This window comes from Bombyx mandarina, chromosome 13 (genome assembly GCF_030267445.1).
Source record: "Bombyx mandarina strain Sakado chromosome 13, ASM3026744v2".
Taxonomy (NCBI): Eukaryota; Metazoa; Arthropoda; class Insecta; order Lepidoptera; family Bombycidae; genus Bombyx; species Bombyx mandarina.
Window position 1 is genome coordinate 12,844,914 of NC_143220.1, and position 23,320 is coordinate 12,868,233.

At 37.0% G+C, this 23,320-nt stretch overlaps 1 protein-coding gene and 1 long non-coding RNA gene across 4 annotated transcripts in view; one reads left to right on the forward strand and one right to left on the reverse strand.

Moving 5' to 3' along the window:
- Positions 1-3,292: 3,292 nt before the first annotated feature.
- sty (sprouty signaling antagonist) overlaps positions 3,293-23,320 on the reverse strand; it is a 38,162-nt gene continuing 18,134 nt past the window's right edge. The window contains exons 1-2 of one of the 3 annotated variants that reach the window (XM_089732447.1): positions 9,492-10,061; positions 3,293-4,463 (exon numbers count right to left, since the gene is read on the reverse strand). In XM_089732447.1, coding sequence (XP_089588573.1) covers positions 3,765-4,406 — 642 coding nt within the window. In that variant the 5' untranslated portion in view covers positions 4,407-4,463; positions 9,492-10,061 and the 3' untranslated portion in view covers positions 3,293-3,764. Of the gene's footprint in view, positions 4,464-9,491; positions 10,062-23,320 lie in introns of those variants that run through there. The other 2 variants (XM_028172761.2, XM_089732448.1) reach the window with 2 other exon arrangements.
- Positions 20,275-22,554, forward strand: LOC149501658 (uncharacterized). Its single transcript, XR_016324097.1, has 2 exons — positions 20,275-21,594; positions 21,694-22,554. It is a non-coding gene; the product is annotated as an uncharacterized LOC149501658 (long non-coding RNA).

Genomic DNA, 23,320 nt, shown 5'->3' on the forward strand with positions numbered 1-23,320 from the left:
GACTTCTAGTATGTGAGATAATATGCTATTAATGATCTAACTACTTTTAATTATTCACTAAAATACAATGACGTAAACATTTTTCTCATCAAACAAGATTGTGTAATGCATCGCGGGCAGTATAATGTTTCGCGGTCATAAATTCTTAGAAGGTTGAACGCAATCCAAAGAATATCGAACTGGCCACGCGAGATGCATATCGGGCCAGAGGTCAAGGAATGTGCTTGATAACTGGACAGATTTGACAGTGAAATAGCGAGCTGATGCAGTATACCTACATCAATACGGAAGACTGGACTCCGGTATCGTACATAAAGTACCTACTTCTCTTAAGATTATGTTTTTAAAATACATAATTATATATGTAGGTATATATATATGTAGATATATGTAGGTAGGTAATTATTATGTAATAAATAACAAAAACACCGTTTGTATTTTTGTTATTTCTTACATTTTAATATATTTTTTTGTTACACACTAGTTGTTGTGCCGTTTCGGATATCATGATATCTAATGCTAAAGTGGGAACATTTTAAGCATCCAACCTTAGCTTTTCTGACTTAAGTGCCTAATTTAAAAAGCGTTCGCGTTAAAATGACACCAAGGTATGCTGCTTGTAAAACCTGCCTTACAAAATAAAAGTAATGATTTATAATGAAAAGATTGACTTGTGTTAGCATAGAATAAATACCTACTACCTACTTAACTAAGATTCAAAACGTGTTCCTTAAAATACTGTATAGAGTGCTGGGTAACGTCCCACAATGGCAGGTTTGGTCACAAATCAACTTCACAAAGCTAGGAATGATCAATCTCTTTCGTATCATAGGTCAAAACGGAGCTCACGTATTTTATAAGGTGCATTTTTTATCTTAAAACATCACCTTTCTATGAACCGAATGCGTTCGTCTGGTTATACATCACGGTTGACACAATACAGACGTAAGTATCTAATTTGAAATAATGTGGCTTCTCTATTGGATTCTTCCTTTACAAAATATCTCGCTGGAACTATTTTTAATAAAATAGAAATTCAAAATGTATTGAACATTATGCATATGAATACGGATTGAAGAAAAGCTATGATCATAACTGAAAAAGTCCATAATAGCGAACTTGCCGAATAGTTTTAATGCTTGACATGACTGGATTTAAAAAAAAAACAGTATATTTTTACTTCTTCCAAACTAAAACCTGGATTATTTTCAGAGATTATTATTATTAGTGTATTTTTTTGGTAGTAGTAACCAAAACAAAACTAAAGTATTTAGCTCATTCTGCTTATAACAAATTTCTAATACTAATCTCTGGCAGGCCTCATCCGGTCATCAAACAATGCTGCCGACAGCTTGTCAACATCTGTTGTCCTAATTTAAAACGATCTTCCAGCTCACACTGCCCTGAGTATGTAATGTTATAGCAATAAGTAGACAGTTAGAACGTACAGATGCTATTATCTTTTGTTATTTACTGAGACTAATTTAGTTACATACTAATTATTTGCCTCATGTCACTATATTTAAATTTACATTTTATTGATAGATACATAACTCAAAAAACGACTTTCTGGTGTTTAAAAACATTATAACTGAATTACTGTACTGGTTTAAAACCATAAATAGAATCATAGAAGAATATTAAGCTTCCCTGAGAACAAGATACCGAGCGCAAGAATTCAGGAAACTTAAATCAACTAAAGATCATCAGCTATCGAAAAAATATCTTAAAATTTAAGCTATAAGGTTGATATTTCCAGTCAACGATAAACGGCCGCAGTAATTTTTGTTGTCAGCCATGCGTAGTACATCCCGGATGTAGGCGAAAGGAAACAAGCGCGAGGCTCACTGACGACTCCACGGCGCGCATCGATAGTTATTTCCTCTGAATTATTGTTCTTTTGATTATTATTTAATGGTGATTTTTAACTTCTGAATATAAGTAAAATTATATGCAATGTGTTTGCTTTAAGGTAGGTAGAATGTTTGTTATCTTTCTAGTTTGATGTGGTAAAATTTGAAATGTCAACTAATGTTGCGTGGCTGTTAACAAATGGTTATCATTGCCAAGATAATTGTGATATTAATTACCTACTTAGCCGTAAGGTGATTTCAGTTTATATTATTCGGTAAGGCAGTAAAGGTATGTAATCTTACGAACAACGTGGGTAGGTATGGTTTCTGAAGTAAGCGTATTTATAAATTAATTTTTCATTACAAGATCATTACGTTTTGTGAAAATTTGTGGAGATTGTCGCAATATGAATTTGTGGTTTTCAAATAATAAAATGTATTTCAAAAACGTGGTAGGTTTTCGTTGTAAGAGTTCAAAAGATCGATTAAAAAATTTGTTTTTTGTGGTGCGACTGCGTTCTTTTTGTCATGGCGAATGACAGATGAAATAGTGAAACAAATTAACGATTGTGTTTTATTCACAGGAAGTTGTTAGATTTATTTTGAACAATTAGTTCTGAGTACATCCTCTTGTATACTCTTGGGTATTTTACGGAGCAGATTATAATAGACGATTTTAAGGATGCATTGTTTGGAAATGATATTTCATAATTGAAAATATATTTTCTATTTGTGTATGTATTAGGTTATCTTTTACTACTAGCTACCTTTGTGCTTAGTGCGAGTTTCTTAACGTTCTCGATAGCGTAAAAGTTAACCCAATTTTGTATGCAGTTGGAACAGCGCCCCTAACGGCAAAGGAAGGATCGCATTCCATACAAACATAAGCTAACTTTTACGCTATCAAGCGCACTAAGCACACTTACCCTAACAGATGACGGTTACGATTTTTGGAATATTTCTAATCAGTCCACTTGCACAAGACAGTCCGGGTTTGATTCTTGATCGGAATAAATGTCTACGTTTAAGATATTTTCAATCTTATTTCAAATCCGAAATGTTGTAATACAAATGTCTATGAATCTGGCACCCGCAACACAGTTGATAATCTCAGAACTAGTTTGGTGCCATTGAATGTCGAACATTTAACTTCAACTTAATTTCCATAACGTAGTAAATGGACATGTGTTGTATACTCTTAAAATTTCATAATTGTAATAATTCATTGACAAGTTTGGAATTGTTAATTCTACAAATTTATAGACAGTTGTGAATTACTTCACGTAGGTATGTACCTAGCGATGAATGTTTGTCTTTATCTTGACTTGAACAATGCCTGTTTTTGTATGAAAATCATGTTTCTTCCATATTCAGATAAGACTGATAAAACTGCGTATTATATATGATATAATGGTCAAGGAAAAAGAAAACAAGAACAATGTAGTAAACATTCGTATTTATAATATAATGTTGTCGTTTTATTTACAAATAAATACAAATTCAGTTAATAAATAAATGGTAAATTATCTACATCTTAATAAGTATGCTTTATATCTCATTTCTTAATCTTCTCTGGATTTGCGTAGAATCCAAAATACTAACGTTAACGTTTTTTTTATGACACGTTACGGTCTCAAGAAAATTTGAGACTTTCGACGTTCGGGCGACACGTTCACATACATTCACACTATAAAACTATATTTACAAGGTACTCGTAGACGATTCACACAGCGAGCGCGGGGCGCACGTCCGACGCCGGCCCCGCGCCACCACACTCCACGGACAGGCACAGCGATCACTGAGTCCACCCCCGCGCGGTCCGAAGCCTGCCGCTCGCCAATAAATATTTGTACAACGCGGTCGCGCCGCTCGACTCGGCGCTTCGGAGGGCGCGGGCGGCGCGCGGCGGGACTAGATAATACTGGAGAGCCGCGGCTGAGGGTCCGGACAACGACAGCCGGAGCGGCGACACCGCGCGTACAGCGCCGCTCCCGCCGCCGCACATCCACGCAGCGGCCAGTACAGCCACAGGCACGGCAGCGGCACCGCCAGCGCACCCACACATGCGAGCCGCGGTCCGCACGCACACGGCTCGCCGGCTTCCTCCTCGCCGCTCCCGCAGTGGTAGAACAGCGCCTTCACGCAGCACATGCACGACGCGTAGTCAACGCATGCTTCCGCGCTGCATAGACAGGAGCCGCACAGCCAGCGCGAGGGTAGCGGCCGAGGTCGAGCGCACTGCTCGCAGCGACATCGCCCGCACGTTTCGCACACTATAGAATCGGCCTGGAGGGCGCCGGCGCGCCGCTTGTCGGCCGCGGCGGCCGGCTGCGTCGTCACCGGCTTGAGAGGTTGGTGCGCGCCCGCGTGTGCCGCTGCGGGTGACACGTGAGTTCGCCGAGGAGCCTCCACGTAGGCGTTGCGCTCGCGCTCGGCTTCAGGGCGCGGCCGCAGCAATGATACGGTGGGCTGGCGCGCGCCCGACGGCCTGTGGACGCGCGCCGCCGGCTTGGGCGGCCGGGGCGGCGCCGCCGGCCCGCCATACTCATCCATCGAGTCCGGCTAACGGCTCTCCGGGCCGTCGCCTTCCTGTTCCCTCATCGTCCCCACCTGCCAAGTAAAATAAAAAACATGAAAATAATGAATCTTGTTCATAAAATCCACATAAAAAAAATATTAGTCTACCCTCAAAATATTGAATTTTAAATATTATAATGACTAGTTTTCGCTTTTTGAAAACAACATGAAATGTTATTATTTTAATAAATGCTCGAGGTTCACATAGTGACATTAGCGACGATTGCTTTAAACCAGTTCTCTGTTTACTGGGATCATCTAATTAAAATAATAATAATCCGTCTGTATTATTATCAAAAAATTTCACCGGAAATTAAAAAAAACACGATGTTTGCATAAAGTGATACAAACACGTATGATTGGCTGAAACGTGAAATCTATGATCTAGCAAAAACATAATATGAACTTTGCTTATTGTGCACTTAGAACAACTTATTACAGTGTTTACTCATACACTGTATAGTAATATATAATTACCGTTCCTAATATTACTTCACACAATATTAAAAAAAAATCGAAATCGAATGTACTGGTTACAGTGGTCTTATGTTTTTACGACATGCCGAGCGTGAGCGAGGTGCTAATTATGGAAGTTAAGCGTATGGGTAAAGGGTAGTGACGTTGTGAACACCGTGACAGACGGGTTTAATAGTAAAATGCACTCTCCATTACATTTGTTGACCTTACCGATTTAAAAATCTGGACTTAGGTTTGTACTTTTAAGCAATACGAAAACATCTCACAGGAACGCTTTTTATATCAATATGTGTTTAAATAGATAGTAGTACTTTTGTAGTCCTTGTAAATAAGAATTTATATTGGAACTCAATTTAATGTTCTCATAAAACACAAATATTGAGCATTACAACGAGTCTCTATAATTCCAAAAAACAGTAAAAGATGAATACAATGTTTAATCTTATCATTGTCAAATTATTTAAACAAAAACCCTTCAGTACGCTTTCTTCCCACTATTTTGTAAATACGTGTCTAGCTTACGATAATTGTAACAAAGTCGTTCACTCAGTAAACACGTACCGTCTAAGTCGAACGCCTTCGCAAAATAGAGTCTGGATCTATTTATTTACGTTACTTTAAAAATCTCGTCTATAAATTCAGTCAGGTCAATAGTCATTACAAATTTAAATATGTTTTATCTCTTATTTAAGATGATAGCAGACACTAAACGTACTGGTTTAACCTGCTCACGTCTGAAATGTATTCAAAATTATTCCCATTAAACTAATTAAATATTTGTCTTCCATGTAAAAGACAATCGCGTTGAGTTTTTCAATTTAGAAGTCTAGGTTTTATATACATAAGGCAAAACATGATATTAACACATTTTTTCTGGTCTCACCCGTTAATAGCTATGGTGTATTGTTTAAATGATTTTTTTTTCTTAGATCGCAAGACGAGGTCACAGCCCACCTGTTATTAAGTGGTTACTGGAGCCCATAGACATCTACAGCGTAAATGCGCCACCCACCTTGAGATATAAGTTCTAAGGTCTCAAGTATAATTATAACGGCTGCCCCACCCTTCAAACCGAATGCATTAATGCTTCACGGCAGAAATAGGCGGGGTAGTGGTACCTACCCGCGCGGACTTACGGTCCTACCACCAGTAAATTACCGCTCGTTTATGAAATTTCAAGTGATAGCATAGGCTTACGTTTTTTATAATTTTTTGTAGAGGATTGCTAGCGTAGGACGATGTATAAAATAATGTTTGTTTCATTACTTAACAGTTACGATTATTATAATAGATACAAGAAAACGGCAACCGAACTGTGTCGTTACTAGCGCAATGGCCGGAATGTTTTTCTTAGGAACTTGTATATGTGGACATGTATGTGCTAATCTTGTAAATGTTATTACGCAACTCAGGTATCAAATATCATCCATTTTATGATAACTGCCACTACAATGGCTGGGTTTAACTATTCCTGTGGTACTAAGTTTTGTCGGTAAAATGTTTTGAAAGTTTCTGTTTATTTCGAAGTTAATAACATAGTTGTGGTGTTTATATTAAAACAATACTGTGATAATTTTATTCAAAAGTACCATCGATATATTAAGTTTTCATCGTGGTTACAACAATGACTGGATTTATTATTTTCCGTAAAAATACGATAAAATTCTTAAAACCGTGGATGTATTTTTACGCATACGCATTACAATGTGTTTTAAAGAATTTAGAATTTTTTTTTATTGCTTAGATGGGTGGACGATCTCACAGCCCACCTGGTGTTAAGTGGTTGCTGGAGCCCATAGACATCTACAACGTAAATGCGCCACCCAGCTTGAGATATAAGTTCGAAGGTCTCAAGTATAGTTACAACGGCTGCCCCACCCTTCAAACCGAACTTTACTAGTTCTTTGTTAATTCCATATCTACTAATACAGTTAAGATTACATTCCTGCTTTTATTATTCGCTAAATACAATGTCGTGGTAGTATGTTCGGGTATTAACAAAACATATGAGTCCTCAGTCCTTTTTTTAGTATGCTTATACTAAGCTATCATTCGTTTCCGAGAAACTACTGTATTTCATCGAATTTTCTTACTTAACTCAAACTTAACCTAGTTTATGCAGTCATCTAAGCTGTAGGCTTATATCGTATTATTCTCAAGAAGGTCGTTGATAAAACCGAAAGTCATATCTAAGTACTAAATCGATTCCAGTTGTCCCAATACCACCTAGTATATGCAAACAATTTGAACTCATCGGATCTCATGTTGCAAACGGAACCATTCTTTAATTTCCTACCTAACGCAACTCATTCTTTCATGTTTTGGCAGAGAACGGATTAATATACCTAGTTGAAACTTTCACTGTTTAATAGTGATATGTTATGTGTATATGAACGCCAGTTAGATATTAATCAAGTAGGCCGTGAATTCCTCTATCTATTGAAGGTAGTGAAAAAATTCTGAAAGATCAGAAACTTTCCATTTTGCATCGTAAATTCTCGTGTACTTTATATCAACTTCTTCTTCCTCTCCTTCAAACTTTTTCTTCAAAAGACCATCAAATTTGAGATCCATAGCTTTTTTTTACTATGCCATCCTTTTCAGTTCTTCTCAATGATTGTGTTAAATTTAATGGTGTCTGTTTAAGGAACCACCTTATATGTCCTAATCTAAATCTACTACCATTGCGAGTAGTATAGTATTTTTCTTGATAGTAATTACTTATTTCCTCTTACGATAAAAATCCGTTGAGTTCTTTGGATTCAAAGGTTATCGAGGGTCGATTAACGCCACAGCATGTCTGTCACCAGCTTTTCTAATGATAAAATCCATAATTTTTATTTCACGCAAAATATTACGAATCGATTTATCCATAAAGTTAACTCAATGATTAGTGCTACTTTTTGTAATTCCATAGATATAAGTTTAGTATAGCAGCTCACGGCATAATTGGCCGATAACCACTGCGGTTACCGATGCGTATTGACATCAGAAACGTGATTGCCGTCACCTATCTTGAAAGAAGTCGAAGTTTACGGCTTTTCTACCGTTCAAACCGATACGCACGGTGCTTCGCGGCAAAATCGTGGTAGCTACACTCTAACGCTACGAAGCTTTAATCAGACAGGCTTCTTTTAATGCTATACCTATACTAATGAACCCAAGATTATGAACATATAAAGAATTCTAATTGGGGTAAATACATTTGGAAAACAAACATGCAAATCATTACGCACTAAGATTCTGCAGGTTTAACAGGCATTCACAGAAAAAAAATATTGTTAATGACAAAAAGTTGGGTAAAAAAAAGAGAAACCGCTTTCTGGATAGTATTCGCAGAGACAAATTCAATGAGCCCAAACACGATCTATTTACTAGTCATGCAAGAGATACACCATCCAAATTTCAGTCATTCTGTCAATCAGTCGTTATCTGATTGAGTTTGACGATATAGAAAAAGGGTTCGTTCATATTTAGTTTCCCTTATTCACCTCTTCATGCATAATTATTAACTACTTGAAAGCTTGTAAGTTATACTATTTTTCAAAATTAATCAACTATATCTCATTTAAACTAAGTACTTTTCATCAGAAGTTGTTCTTAAAATCAATTGTCAAATAAAGACTCACGACTTGAAAAGTTTATATTATTATTAGTAATTATTGAATAAAATTATAGAAGTTTTGTAGACTCATTAAATCCAATCTGAAAATAAGTTAACCCACAAATAATTTCGATACATGTATCTTGCGTGAATTAGTTTCACGCATACCTTCCAAATGTTGTAAATAGATCTGCGGCATAGTATGGTCAGTATGGAATTAAAAGGATATTCTTTTTTGCTACTTGACTACGGAAACATTGATAAAAAGAGCAGTTTATTAAGTTTTAAAGTATTTTGGTATGTTTTAAGTAATTAGATAAAAATAACCACACTTTATAATATAAATTAAAAATTAAGTATTTAGATATACGTATTTATTTTTCATTCCGATTTTTTCGTGTTATCTTTGAAAGTTCGTTAAAATATTACGAGTTTATGTTGAAGCATTGTTTAAAAAAATATTCTTTATCTGCGTTGACTGTTTGTTATCAAGAATTATTGTCGAAATTCGTTCCACTGTTGCTATAATAAACTCATAACGTTTAAATTTCTCCTGTTATTTATTATTTACTTATTGTAACGTTGTATATTATACACGTTTTGTAAATTTATTTACGAATCGTGTTAGTTAAATGCAAATGAATAGTTTCATTCTTTTGTAACCTTTATGATATCAACATTACAATTGAAAGTGTTTTGGAATCTGTATTGTTTACGAAAATAAATGAGAGATGTGGTAGTATTATTAACGAGTTAGTTTAGAACGTTCTCGCGTTGCGCTGTTCGCTGCACGTGTGCCCGTCGCCAAGCGGCGAGGCGAGGCGTCGTTTCTCGTCATTCATCTTAAAGTGACTTCTTTGTAAATAATGTTAACCCTTTCGTAAATAATTTAGTGACCCGCCTAGTCCTAGCTTCTCGTAAGTTTGGTTTCCCTGACAAGACTACAGATTTTCGCTGTGGGACGTCGTTTATGTACTTACGAAACAAACGTTCCACGGTCACATCTCTACACAAGGACACTCGGACCAGGCGGTCCCACACACAACACTGATCTACAGAGGATTTATGATCGGATCTAATTGCCGATCGTGCCGCTACGAATCCACGCCGGAAGACTCACTTCCCCACAAAAATACGGTGGAATCACCGATTTTTGGTCGCGCAAATCCACGGGAAGGTTCATGAGACCGGCGCGGTCCGGAGCGGCACCTGGTGCGGGCGGGGGACGGCCCACGCACCGGCCTCGATTCTCGTCCGCCCGCCGCGCGGTTATCACTGCAATATGGCCGCTACTCACTTCCTCGCTGAAGTTCTTCGTTGATTTCTACTTCTGATCTCGACGACGGCGTTTTTTGTGACCGTTCCGAACTCGTGCGGATTCACTGCACTTATTCTTATACACATTTTAATGGAAAACCGGGAGCGCTAGCGCTACGCTCCAACGAAACGACCGTTCCGTTCGCTGGCACATTCCGCACTGGCTTCGGGTGCGGGTGCGGGTCGGCGGGAGACGCTGCGCCCTCACCGCCGCACACCACACCGCCCGCACCTCGCCTTTTTATGAATGGAAGGCGGCCATACTGAATGAACCGCGTACACAGAGCGGTTGGCCGCTATTTTCGCGGGCGAGAGCGACGTTAGGGGTCCGGGGGACGGAGGCCGGAAGCGGGCTGCGAGCGCTCACGGTGCCAAATTTTGCGGCGCGGGCGGCAGTAGCGGATGTGCTCGTTTACCAAGCTTCCGGTGAGATCCCCCCGCGCAACCACATCCGGGAATTAGGTTTCCGGTTGGCGAGAGTCGTGCCGTGAGGCTGCCATCCACATGCGTCTTTAAAAACTGTACAAAAAATATAATCCTTAAAGGCATATGTACTCGTAAAAATGAATCAATTAAATAAATTATTTTACAATAATTAATTAGTAAAGATCTGAAAACAAATATTTAAAGTAAGTACGCAACAGCCGAAGGGTGTGCTGTACTGATTAGTCGACAACTATGGCGTTTGTTATCGGTAGCGGTAATTTTCGCAAGGTTGCAGCGACAATAAAAGCGTTGTGCACGCGGCGTCTCTGTGTCAAGGACAAGCGATAACGCAACCATACGATGACAAAATTAAATGTCACAGTACCCATCGAAGCAGGCATCACAAATTCTATAAAACATGTCCGCCTAGTTATCAAACTATTCTCAAAGTAAGTAAAAACAAAATGTTGTTAATTGATATGCACTTTAGTTTTCTTTCGCAAGAAGGAGTCTAATTAGCAAATGAATAAAGTTTGTCAAAAGCAAGTTTTGAAATTAGCCTTTGAATAACAATTATATTTACATAACTTTGTTTTGTACAAATGTTGTACGTACATTATTGCTTTTTTAAGTTGGTAACGGTAATGTCGTAGTAGATACAACTATTGAATTCTGAACATAATAATACTTCGCCGCAGATGTTGGTATCTACATATTATTATCTACTCTGCAGGCTCACACACAGTCATAATAACTACGCTTTTTATTTTCTAATCTGAATAGTCTGAATGATCTGAATAATCTGAATTTAAACAAATTAATCATGTTGTTTATAACCTTATTTATTAAAGTTATCATATCTCCTTGTTTTGTAATTTTGATTTTAAATATAATTTTTTTCGATTTAATCGATTTGAGACTTTTGACGATTTTGAGGTCGAATAATCTAATAGATAATAATTACTCGTACCAACCAAGACATAACTTACATAATAATTCAATTAATTACAATTTCAATTAACGATTTGAAAAAAAAAAACGGATAGTAGTAAACCGGACAGTAGCTAAATTGTAATTTCATGAAGCCATAAATGAAATGCAGCCCGGTAAAATACAAAAACATCGTAGTTTTACCGAAGATACAAAATTTTGAGAAACCATTCGAAATCCGTAGTAGTTAAATAAGTACATTTTTAATTTAAAAAAAAAAAAGATGTTCGAGTGATTGTCTCCGTTATTAACTAAACAATACACTGAGATACAGTAGGCACAACTTCGAAGAATATACAAGACTCAAGTTATCACGTACTGCATACCCCATTGTCTATTGTTGGTTCGTGTCTACCTAACTTTCGTGAAATCGTAAATTGATGCTTCTGTAAATACAGGTACCGTGAATCAAGTTGAGTGAACACAGAATAAAATTTTAGTGCATTACATCTTCAACAATGAGATAGTTACGAAAAGATATGAATTTGAAACAAAAATCACTTATTGGCCTAACAGGAGCTACTAATCGCACCTGTGCTCATAGACTTCTTCTTATAGGTACTTTGAGACGAGATCGAATTTTTTACTGTGTATCGGCTGCCCTACATTGCTAAAGTATTTTCTATTTCGGAACATGGTAGATGAGATGGTAGTACCTACACGTGCGGGACTACACCACTTCCTATCACAATTAAAAATCCCACCCCTGTGTCTTTGTTCAATCCTATTCCTGTAATTATGCGTAGAAGACTTCTCATAGTCGAGTAGGCGTTTTAAACGATAGCCCACTCGATAGAAATCAGGTTCCGTTTGTTATTCTGGAGGCGGCGCAAGGCTAGCCAGGCCGGAAGTCTCTGCCGCCCGCACTTTCCATCCGCTATCGCCAGCACTGCATCTACGTAGCTAAATTGGTCCCATCTCTTACAAAATTACACTATTAATAAGACGAGTTTCTATTTTCTAAGTTAGTATTTAAATATTACCGTTTAAACGAATCGTTTTGTAAATTCGCTTAGATTAAATAAAGAATTTGATTCAGTAATACGATATACGATTATACGCGTCGAATTTAAATCTGCATTTTAGTTGACCTAGTAGACAAAATAAGACACTGCTAGACCAATATTTAAATAAATTTCTGAAGAATAAATTTTTTTGTTGGCTGGTAACATTTCCTACTATTTCTGTTTAGATTAACGTGTTATGACGCCATTTTTAAATCTTACGTATTAAAAAAAGACGCGTACCTACGTATTACGAACAATAAATGTACTTACACTATTTAAAAAAAAACATTACTTTATTGGCACAGAATAAACCATGAATCTCAAGAATCTTGGAATACATATATTCACTATGATCGAACAAAACGAATCACTGTTCAAATGATACCTCCCAGTAAAAATCAAACAGTCAAATCTCTTGTCGCATTTTAGGCAAACGGTACATCTTGAACTCGTTTATTAAGCTACTGTTACACGTTGATATTACGAAATAAAGCGTCTAGTTACCCAACAACGATAAACTATATTGTTTTGAACATTAATATTATCTTTCGCGAGCTTTAACAGCCGATAAACAGTTCATTTAAGAGTGCTGTTTGTCTAAAATTCTTATCTTTTAATATAATAGTCGTTTGAATTTGATATATTCGTTTGATACTGGCGTACGGGGCGGACGCGTCTACTAATAATACCGGATGTTTGCTACAGATAAAAGAAACGTGAACGAATACGTCGTGATTGTGAAGAGACGTGCGTATATTTCGCGCACATTCGATGGCGCGTTGATGTGTTTATGGCGAAACAATATTTTACTTTTTATTTTTTTATTGCTTAGATGGGTGGACGAGCTCACAGCCCACCTGGCGTTAAGTGGTTACTGGAGCCCATAGACATCTACAACGTAAATGCGCCACTCAACTTGAGATATAAGTTCTAAGGTCTCAAGTATAGTTACAACGGCTTCACGGCAGAAACAGGCGGAGTGGTGGTACCTACCCGCGCGGACTCAGAAAAGGTCCTACCACCAGTAAAACATGGTCCAAAGAGCCTTTACATATATTAATATATTAATATATCGTAGAAGTTTCCATGATAATAATGTATCAAGTTCTCTCTGTTTCGAGCTATTTATTGATTCTGTTTCCTCCTTCATAAGACCTATCTCCGCGTAATTGCTAACATTTTTGAATACCATAGATCCGTGGATCATCTCACGGTTTATTGTTAAGTGGTCAAAAAGGCCATAGACATTAAAACGCGGTTACCTCCATCTAACACGAGGTATGAGGTCGAAGTCTCATTTGTATCGTAAATCGGCTGTTTCACCTTTGGAACCAGAGTACACGACTAACTGCGGGCATACCTACATTACGGCCCACCATTAGTAATTGCGTGTTTCAGTATCTCAGCTATTGGATGTCTTTGAACGTGGAAAACCTTCGTCAACACACACTGGTAGGCGGTTGTGAGTTAACGCAATTGAACCACCGTCCTACATATTTCTACCACGAAACGATCAGTGGGCTTAGTGCGAGTTTTTTAACGTTCTCGATAGCGTAAAAGTTAACCCAATGTTGTATGCAGTTGGAACAGCGCCCCTAACGGCAAAGGAAAGCAAACGATCGCATTCCATACAAATATGGGCTAACTTTTACGCTATCGAGAACGTTAAAAAACTCGCACTAAGCACACTGGATAGTTATTTCAATGCAACCGATTTTCCAAAGTTAACGGCTGCATTCACTAGTTATAGTGGTATATGGACTATCCATAGTTAAAAAAAGAGTATGAACTAGCCATATGGCTAGTTAAAAAAAAGCTATGAACTCGAACTCAGCTAAATAAAGAGTTTCAAAGTACACAGTATCTTTAATTTTGTTCGCAGTTGTTCAAACTGCCATGTGGGGCCGAGTGAGGCGTTGTTAACACGACGAATAATGCATCGTTTTTTTTGTTTTTCGCATTCATTATTCGAGCCAATCTAAATACAATAGCAAAGTATCGTGAATGACACTTAAATCATCGTATGACTACACGCACACTACAACCGGCGTCATAACTACGAACACAGTCGCCGTCAGAAGATGAAACAACATTATTATTTTTAATTAATAAAAAAAATATATGAATTAAGCGTTACGTAATAACAACGCTATAATCAAGGATGAGCGAGCCGGTGACCGTGTACGATTGGGTCCATTCATGGCACTCACTCATCGACGATGACCTTAGTCGTGTAAACCATGTGGATTCCAATTCAGTTCAGTACAAGCGCGGCCGATGTGTGTAGTAGCGAATATTTGTCCACGCGCAATAAGAAACATTAAGCTGCTAATTCGACATGCGCTGCCATTTAAAAATTGTTTTACAACGGCATTCGTTTATAAACAAAGAATATATATTCGTGTATTCTTGTTTTAATTGAAGGCAATTATATAAATTCCACATAGCGGTTGGTTGAGGGCGAGCACGGGGTGCGGGCGGCGGGGCGAGCGAGGCAGTCGACCTTCCGTGAGGTCGTCCGTCCGGAGGCAACCGCGGCCCTCCCTACTTCGTGCGATCGTGGCACTCTAATGCCAACCGTCACGACCATTACATCTCCCTCTCACTACTCGACTGTTACAACATCACTACTGCTCACCTACAATCGAAAAACTTGATTCGTCAACCGTTTGTTAAATTAATACTTCCATCAAAGAGTAGGTATCCAACCACACTGAGAAATACATTTGACAAATTTTAATAAAATACGAATAAATATTTCATATTGAATATTGTTTAGGAAGCGAGATTTAAATGGCATGTTTTGAAGATTTGTGTGGAACGATTACAACTGTACACAGCAACTGTACCTACATATTCAAAAGTATTTTTGTCAAGATAATTCTTGACGAATGCATAGTTTTTATTTCAACCATAAAACGAATTGTGTTTGACAAAATTATTGGTCGTAATAAACGTGTCGAGACTCCAATTTTCAAGTTCCAGGTACGTTGTTAGTGATTAGAAAATACCAAAGTAATGACGTGCGCCTCCAGGATGTACGATGTTCACTCAAAAAGCAAAAGTAGCTGCGACAGAGAGCTAGTGGAGCGTCCACCGTCCACTGGCAGGCCAATGACACCTCCTCGCCTTGATTAAGTCTTAACAGTCCTCGCTTTGTCGTTCTAAAATGAACTTTAACGCTTAGGCAACAGAATTAAAATCAAAACTAAGTACAGTTCAACAACATTGCTTGCATCAACGGTTTTCTATTATTTTTGTAATCCTATTACGTACAATGTTTAAAATAAAAAGTTCCAAAAAGAAATACTTTCGATAGTACTGATAAGATTTGTTGTTGACGGACGGATCCTTAAAGGTTTTTAGTAGTATATTTCGGAGTGTCGTTTAGTAAAATATATTCAAAAAACATTTACACATCGTGAAATTTTGAATAATATTTATAGTCCACTTTTCACTAACAATCTGCTTTTAGTGATAACCGTTTTATTGTCAAGTGCATCACAAAATAGAGTTATCCGATACTAAAAATTTTAAGTGTTCTTTTTAGAGCATCATTTTTTATATTGCTTTTGTAGACTAACGAGCATACGGCCCACCTGATGGTAAGTGGTTACCGTCGCTCATGGACGTCAAATGCATAGAGCCAAGCCGCTGCCTACCGAAAATATCCTTTAAAAGTTTTTTTTAATGACATTCCATAGCACTTTATCGTCTATTAGTATTGGATGCCGTGAAAATGTCATAATATTATCGTGACGCTTGCAACAGTCCGGAAATATCGGTTCTTCACTAAACCTAATAATTTTAGTAAGAACTCACTAAATAATACTGTTTATAACGTAGATAGCCGCAAAAGTTTAAAGCAATTCGTAAAATCAAATAGCTCTCCTGTGTTGTAAAACGATACGCGCTCATGTGTATTCTCAAGTCAGAAATAAAAATATTCTGTGGCCGTCATAATGAACGAATATAATCTGATTGTCGCAGCTGGCAGCTAGTGGTAACTAGTGACAATAGAAGTTTTGATTTACACTATCGGCGGCGATGTGGCTAGGTGCGGCGCCGTGGGCGAACGAACTGTCCTCGCCCACGCTTGTGACCACGCATTGACGCGAATTCCGAGCCCACTAGAACCGCCTTGTCAACTCACCTGAGAACATAACAGCTCGAGTATCGACGCTAACTCACTCGCTTTCGTCTTCATTTAATACACGTATTTAACGTAAATTGTCTGGTTGAATAATCGATATTCAGTATCGATATGATATCGAGTAAAATTGTCATTAGATCATAATACTTCAAGTGTGTAAAGATCATAGGTATTAATAATAGTATTTAGTATATACGTGTTATAAGGAACGAACTGCGATGAATTATTTGTGTGCCAAAACTGTTTGAATTACATTAAACGACTTTAATTTGACTACTTAAAAATGCTTCGAAACTTAGCTTCCATTAATAAATGTAGATAACAACAACCAATACCGAAATCAGGCAGGCAAAAATATGATGCCTGCTACTATCACCAGATCGACCAGAGACTGATATTCTTTCTAATATGTACTGTTAAATATACATACATATTAGGTATTTACCTATGAAGTTGCCGTTTTACAATACTGGCTATTTGAAACGTAATTTATGCATGGTTGGTAATAAATTTAAAATTTCAAGGAATTTTACTATTATCAGATATGGAATTCAATTTTCAAATTCAATAATTTGTTTATTGATTCGTGTTTTGTTTTACTACATTTGTGTCTTTTTCATCAAAGTAGACACGACAAAGATACGAGTAATTGGTAATACGAGTTCCATTGCGGGGCTCCGAAGAGCTCGGGAATCTCCGGCGAGCCTTGGTTAATCGCCCGTCCCCACTGCTTCAGCACGAGAACGCTCGACCTCATACCACGCAACAGACAGGTTCGACACTACGAAAGCTAGGGTTGGAAGTTTTGCATCGTCCACTGTACTCGCCAGACAGACCTTGCGATGACAGTCTTCTACTTTTTCCAAAGCTTGGACAGCTTTATGACAGATTAAATACCTGAGAAGCAGCATGAAATGCTTTCGAAGAATTTGCTGGCTCCCATACAACTGACTTCTTCAAAAAGGGCATTGAAAAATTACCACCGCGCTGGCGATGCGTCTGCATCGATACCTTAACTTTAATATGAAGTATTTCAAAAAATTCTCAATGTTGACATTTTGTACCTTTTACGTAAAAAAAAATTAAATTCAACCGTATTCTTGATAAATAATTTAAATAATAAGATGGAAACTAGCTAAAAAATAAAACAATAGCTAGTCAAAATTAACATAATTGCACTTCTCAACACGTCGGTGGCTGTAACCATGAGGTTTATTTGAATAAATAATAAAGAGACAGTAAAAGACTTTACTTACTTAATTTTGAAATGACTATACATTTAATAATATTAAAAAAGCGATTCGCAGTTTGTGACACGCCTACGCCTGGGATATGCGAGGTCCCAATGGGGGGACCATGAAAATTATAATGATAATGACGGAAATACTGACAAGTTGAAACGTTTATCTTCTATACAAATTATTTTAATGTATTATGTCTAGGGTAGTTTAAAATTGACCTTATAACTAATAACTTACCAAGGTAAGGACTGGAGGTAAGGACGAGCTGGATGGATTGGACTTTTTTTATTACTTAGTAGGGTGGATGAGCTCACAGCCCACCTGGTGTTAAGTGGTTAGTGGAGCCCATAGACATCTACAACGTAAATACGCCACCCACCTTGAGATATAAGTTGTAAGGTCTCAAGTATAGTTACAACGGCCCCAACCTTTAAACCGAGAAACATTACTGCTTCACGGCAGAAATAGGCAGGGTGGTGGTACCTACCCGCGTGGACTCACAAGAGGTCCTACCACCAGAGGAATAATATAGTATATTGGTTTGTATATCGCTTGTTACAACGCCACAGTCGCATATTATGAGGCAGTATGTAAGTTTTGTAAAGTGGGCTAACTAGCTAGGAGTTAGTTTATTCCGCCTGCAAATCATGGAACAGAGCTTGTTTAGGATCAACGGGGTTCGGTCATGCATTTACCTAATGTGAGCACGGAAGAAACTATCTAGGATGACTCCTAGAAACGTTACGTTCCTATCCTAGGGCATTTATTGGTTGAAGAAGGTGGTCGAGGGGAAATCTAATTAGGTATAATTTGTTCATTTTACAGCTTACAGTTACCTTTTTTTTGTCCTTACAATAAGGGCTTTAGTGTTATCATTAAACAAAACCGAAACAGTTACTTTTTTATCAAGAAAAAAATATAACTAAACAAAAGAGAAATTATAAAATATAAAACGAATCTAAATCTTCTGGTAGTCGTGATTATAGTCGAATTTAGACCACTGCTGCATTGGCCGACAGCAGTAACAATAAAACCACATTTCTCATTCATGTTAGGTGAGCTCTCATTTCTAATTATTCCAAAAAAGTGAATAGAGCTGCCGGCACACATATATATTTTCTTCATTCAGCATAAGTAGGTTAGGTTAGCAAATAAATACTGCTTTCTGTTTATGTCAAAGTTATCAAAATTAACATATCGTAGTACTTTAGATTGGTCGCATATACTTATGTGATTTATTTTTATTGCAATGGCATCATTATTATTTCGTATTATTTAATTTAATTGATAATGTTTTAAGATTTTGAAATTATTATATACTTAATTAATTTGTGAATACCTATAGTATAATTAGTTGAACAAAAATTCTTAATAACGATTTAAAATAATTGAGTGTCTTTTTGGAGAACTTTATTTTACACCCTGTATCCAACTCCAGTAGTTCACTCACATACAGGGTGTATCCGAAAACAAATTGTGTCGACGATAGAATACGTGTGATTCCTCAAACAATTACACTAAAAACTAAAAAGTCACGATCAAAATATTATTTTAGTGCTGCTTTTTACATTGCACGCAGATTTACGTATTTCTTATTCGCGTTAAAAATTACTAGTACACAATCAGATGCTTCATTTAATGAACGAATTATATTTTCTATTAACATTACGAGACTAGTTTATTAGTCGTTGTTTTGAAAAAGGTCCTTACAATATGGTCTTACACTATCTATTTAATAAAAATACACTATATTTTGATGTTGTGCAAAATAGTATGAAAACCGAAATAAGCCTGTTGATCGATATCATTATTGTATTTTTTTTTTAAATCAAACATTCCTTGATAATTTACTGACATAATCATAAAAAGAATACCCAGAACCAAAAATAACCGAATTTTGCTTTTAAACATAATATTAAATGCATCCAAGATAATACCCATGTTATGTAACATTATTAAATAATTGTGTTTCTGTATTTTTAATACTCGGTTATGTTTATCATCTTAATTCGAATACATATCTCGGAATTTAATTATGGAGACAAATTAAAGCATAACAGCTTTTTAAAATATTATTTTTGAATTAACTTTACCTACGTGGTTCTGTAGTGTGCATTGTAGAATTTTCCCAACACTCAAAACTTCGTTTTTATTTAGTGTGATTATACGATGAGTTTTTGATGTATTGTGGCTTAGACCTAAGATATTATAGGTATTGTAAAATGCACCTACATTACATGTGGAATTTGGTAATACATATCTGTATCTGTGAATGAAAATAATTAAATTTTAAAATGTTCATTACTAACGTTTAATATTGAGCAGTGCCTAATGCCGTTACATTAATGAACTAATACGTATGTAGGTATAGTACGTAGTGAAATTCTTAAATTAAAAAGAAAGGAAAAAAAGTTTTTTTTCTTGGTAAGAACACACGTCAGTTACATACTTTAAACGGCTAAAATTGTAAAGCAATTATTCTCTAATAGTATAATAGTACGAGATTGATTGATACGTTCAATTTCATCATATCATTCTTCCCTGTTACCTATACAGTTCGCTCAGATCTATACTATAGTGAAGATCAATGTGTTTTTTTTCCTTAATTATAACTAATACTTGAGTTTTAAAAGAAAATTATTCATTATGAATGAATAAACAATCCCACGTTCATAGCGTTAATCAATGAGTTGCATGCAGGAAAGAGTCGAGCCGATGTCGAGCTCATTGATCGATCGGCTCGATAGAATACACACAGCCGCGTCTCGCTGTGTGCGCACGCGGGCGCGGCGAGCTCACACGCGCACAGAACCGGATGGCACACACTCGCCGCGGCCGACGCGCGTCTGTGTGCGTGCGCAAAGGATTTCCTACCGCCCCGCGCCCGCGCTCGTGCCGCCCGCCGCAGACCTGTTGCGCCGCTACCGGAGTTACGCCGCATAGTTACAGACTCGATATGCCTGCTCCACGCCGCACTGCGCGGGCCCACGCACACCACAACATCACGTTCCAATACTTAATTATCGTGGCGCACCACTCGTGAAATTGCCGTGCACCTCGGCCGCTCTCATCGACATCTTTTATTAATCTGATATCTTCCATTACCGGTTGCGCTAAGGTAAAATATCTAACTGGTTCGATTTATAGCCCCCCCTTATGGATGCAGCCGGATACATGACATCATGTGATGCTAATTCAATGAGCCGGTGCCATCGTTCAAGTTTATATATCGTTTCAAGTACCTATCTGATATATCGTTGTTTTAAAAATATGATCAACGCATAATTCACCTATATGCATGTACGTTTAGCTACATCGATGTAATTATTATTTTCCACAACAAGCAAACATAGCGAGCTTTTTGAATAAAGATTTATGCAATTTATACACTATCATCCAATCCAGTGATTAAATTTCAATTTCGACCACATACAGGAATATTTAAAGTTTATTTATTTAAGTACGTCGCCTTCGAGCAACTTAACTAAACTAGTTATATCTAAGTAGAGTCTTGACATAAATAAAGCCGTAGTACCTATATTTATTATACGAGGACAGAGCAGAGAAGCGCGCTGGCCACTGGAGCTCTAAGTACGACGAAAAAACAGGTAGCGCCGTCCCGCCGTATCGATTTTTATGTTATTTTTCTTATTTATCTTTTTTATCTGGGGCTTCGCTCCGAGACTCGGACTCGAACGGAAGTTGTAACGATTTTTAATCGTAGCAAGTATCTCGGCCGGCCGGTTCGTATGGCCGCTTTGGACATCGAGTTTAAAATATATAAATACGTTTTTTTTTCTTTTCTTTTTTTTTTTTGTAAACAACCACCGGAAACGAGCCAGAAAACGTACTGCTCTGGAACACACATATTCCATTACGTCTGTCTCTTGGTACGTGGTAGATGATAACGGAGCCAGATAACGTTTATTGTTAAAAGGATTACAAGAGGGTTCGTTTTAATTTAAAAGGAAATTTGAGTGTCGCATTTCCTGAGTTATCGCTTTCATCTACCAATCAGTTGGTTGTGCTAATGAAAAATTTTTTTTAGGATTGAAGGATTATTGGTGGCCCGGAGACTTTTCCAGTTTCACCAGGACAGGTGGGCGAGCAAAGGCTCAGCCACTCAACAAGCCAGCTCAACAACTCAAGAGCAGCTGCTTCGCGAATGAATCTACTACCGGATCGAAATCGCGACCCGCTGAGAAGATCAGGCGAGAAACTCAGCAAGCTGATGCATGGGTTGGGTTGCACGTCGAACTCTTTGTCGAGTTCGACGAGTACGGTTACCGGGGTCCCTAAGCCTGCTCCTAGAGTTAGAGCTGAAGGCGTCACTAATGAAACAATCGAATCATTGGATATAGGAGAGAGTCTGAAAACAATCACATCAGAATATTGAGATACTGAAGTGTCCACTTTCTCAACGACATCGCACGATCAATGTCATGGTCTAATCCCGACCAAAAAGTAGTATAATTTACGACAATGTATTTTTGAACATTTTTCTGCCAATAGCGTGGCGTGTGTGCGTGATGATATTCCGAAACATCCACGCTCTGTACACCCACACTTGCGACTAGAATGTTTTTCTACATACACAAATAAAAATATTTAAGTAACTGGATTAAATTATACTGAATGACAAAACAACTTATATTGAAACCCGTCTATATATTCGCATCTACAACGGAGTCAATAATGAATGCATTTGATCATCAAGGAATATTTTTTATCTGAATTATGTAATCCAATCAATAAGCATGTTTGTTTTTTTAAATTAGTATCACGATAGATCTCATAATTATTTTATATAGTATTATAAATATTATAAAGGAAGAAATAATGTAAAATACATTAAACGTAGACATTAAATATGTATCTCAATTTTTAAATATAGTAATTGGAAGAAATTCTTCAAAAGTTTTTTTTTTAGTTCATAACAATTTTCATCCGTCATAATCCTCAACTATTTTTCTATACAGGCATTAACCAGAAAATTTAGTAATAAGTATAGATTATACAAAAACTAAATGTTCATTACACAGACTGCGCTATGAAATTAATTTATTACGGTCTGCTCTACAGATTAAGAACTCGTAAAATGATGTTGATGATTACTTTCATAGAGTAATTAAATCTTATGTGGACGCTAATATTTCTTAATAAATAATCATATTGTTGTTTACTACTAAATGTAATTGACATTTTTTATTTGAAAACTAGCTTTTGCCCGCGACATCGTCCGCGTGGAATAGTTACTTTGGCATAACGCTAAATTTTACCTGCGACTTAATTTACAGTACTCAGGATTGGAACTTCATTACTGAACCGGTAGATGGCGTTGAAGAAGCTAGATTTTGAGATTTATTGACAAACAATTTCTTAATTTTCCGAAAAAAAAATTTTTTTTCTTTTCTTAATAAAAAGTATCCTATATTACTAATACCTCCAAGAATACGTGTACAAAGTTTCATGATGATCGGTTGAGTAGTTTTCGCGTGAAAGCGTAACAAACAAACTTACATTCACATTTATATATTAGTAGGGATATGCATGTGAAGCTCGTTTCTGAGGCGAACACAAAATTGTCCTATTGTTGAGTTCCTGGAAGACGGACCAAACCTTTATTTACAGAAGGCAGCAAACAACGTACATCTTGTATGAACAGCTGACTTCAA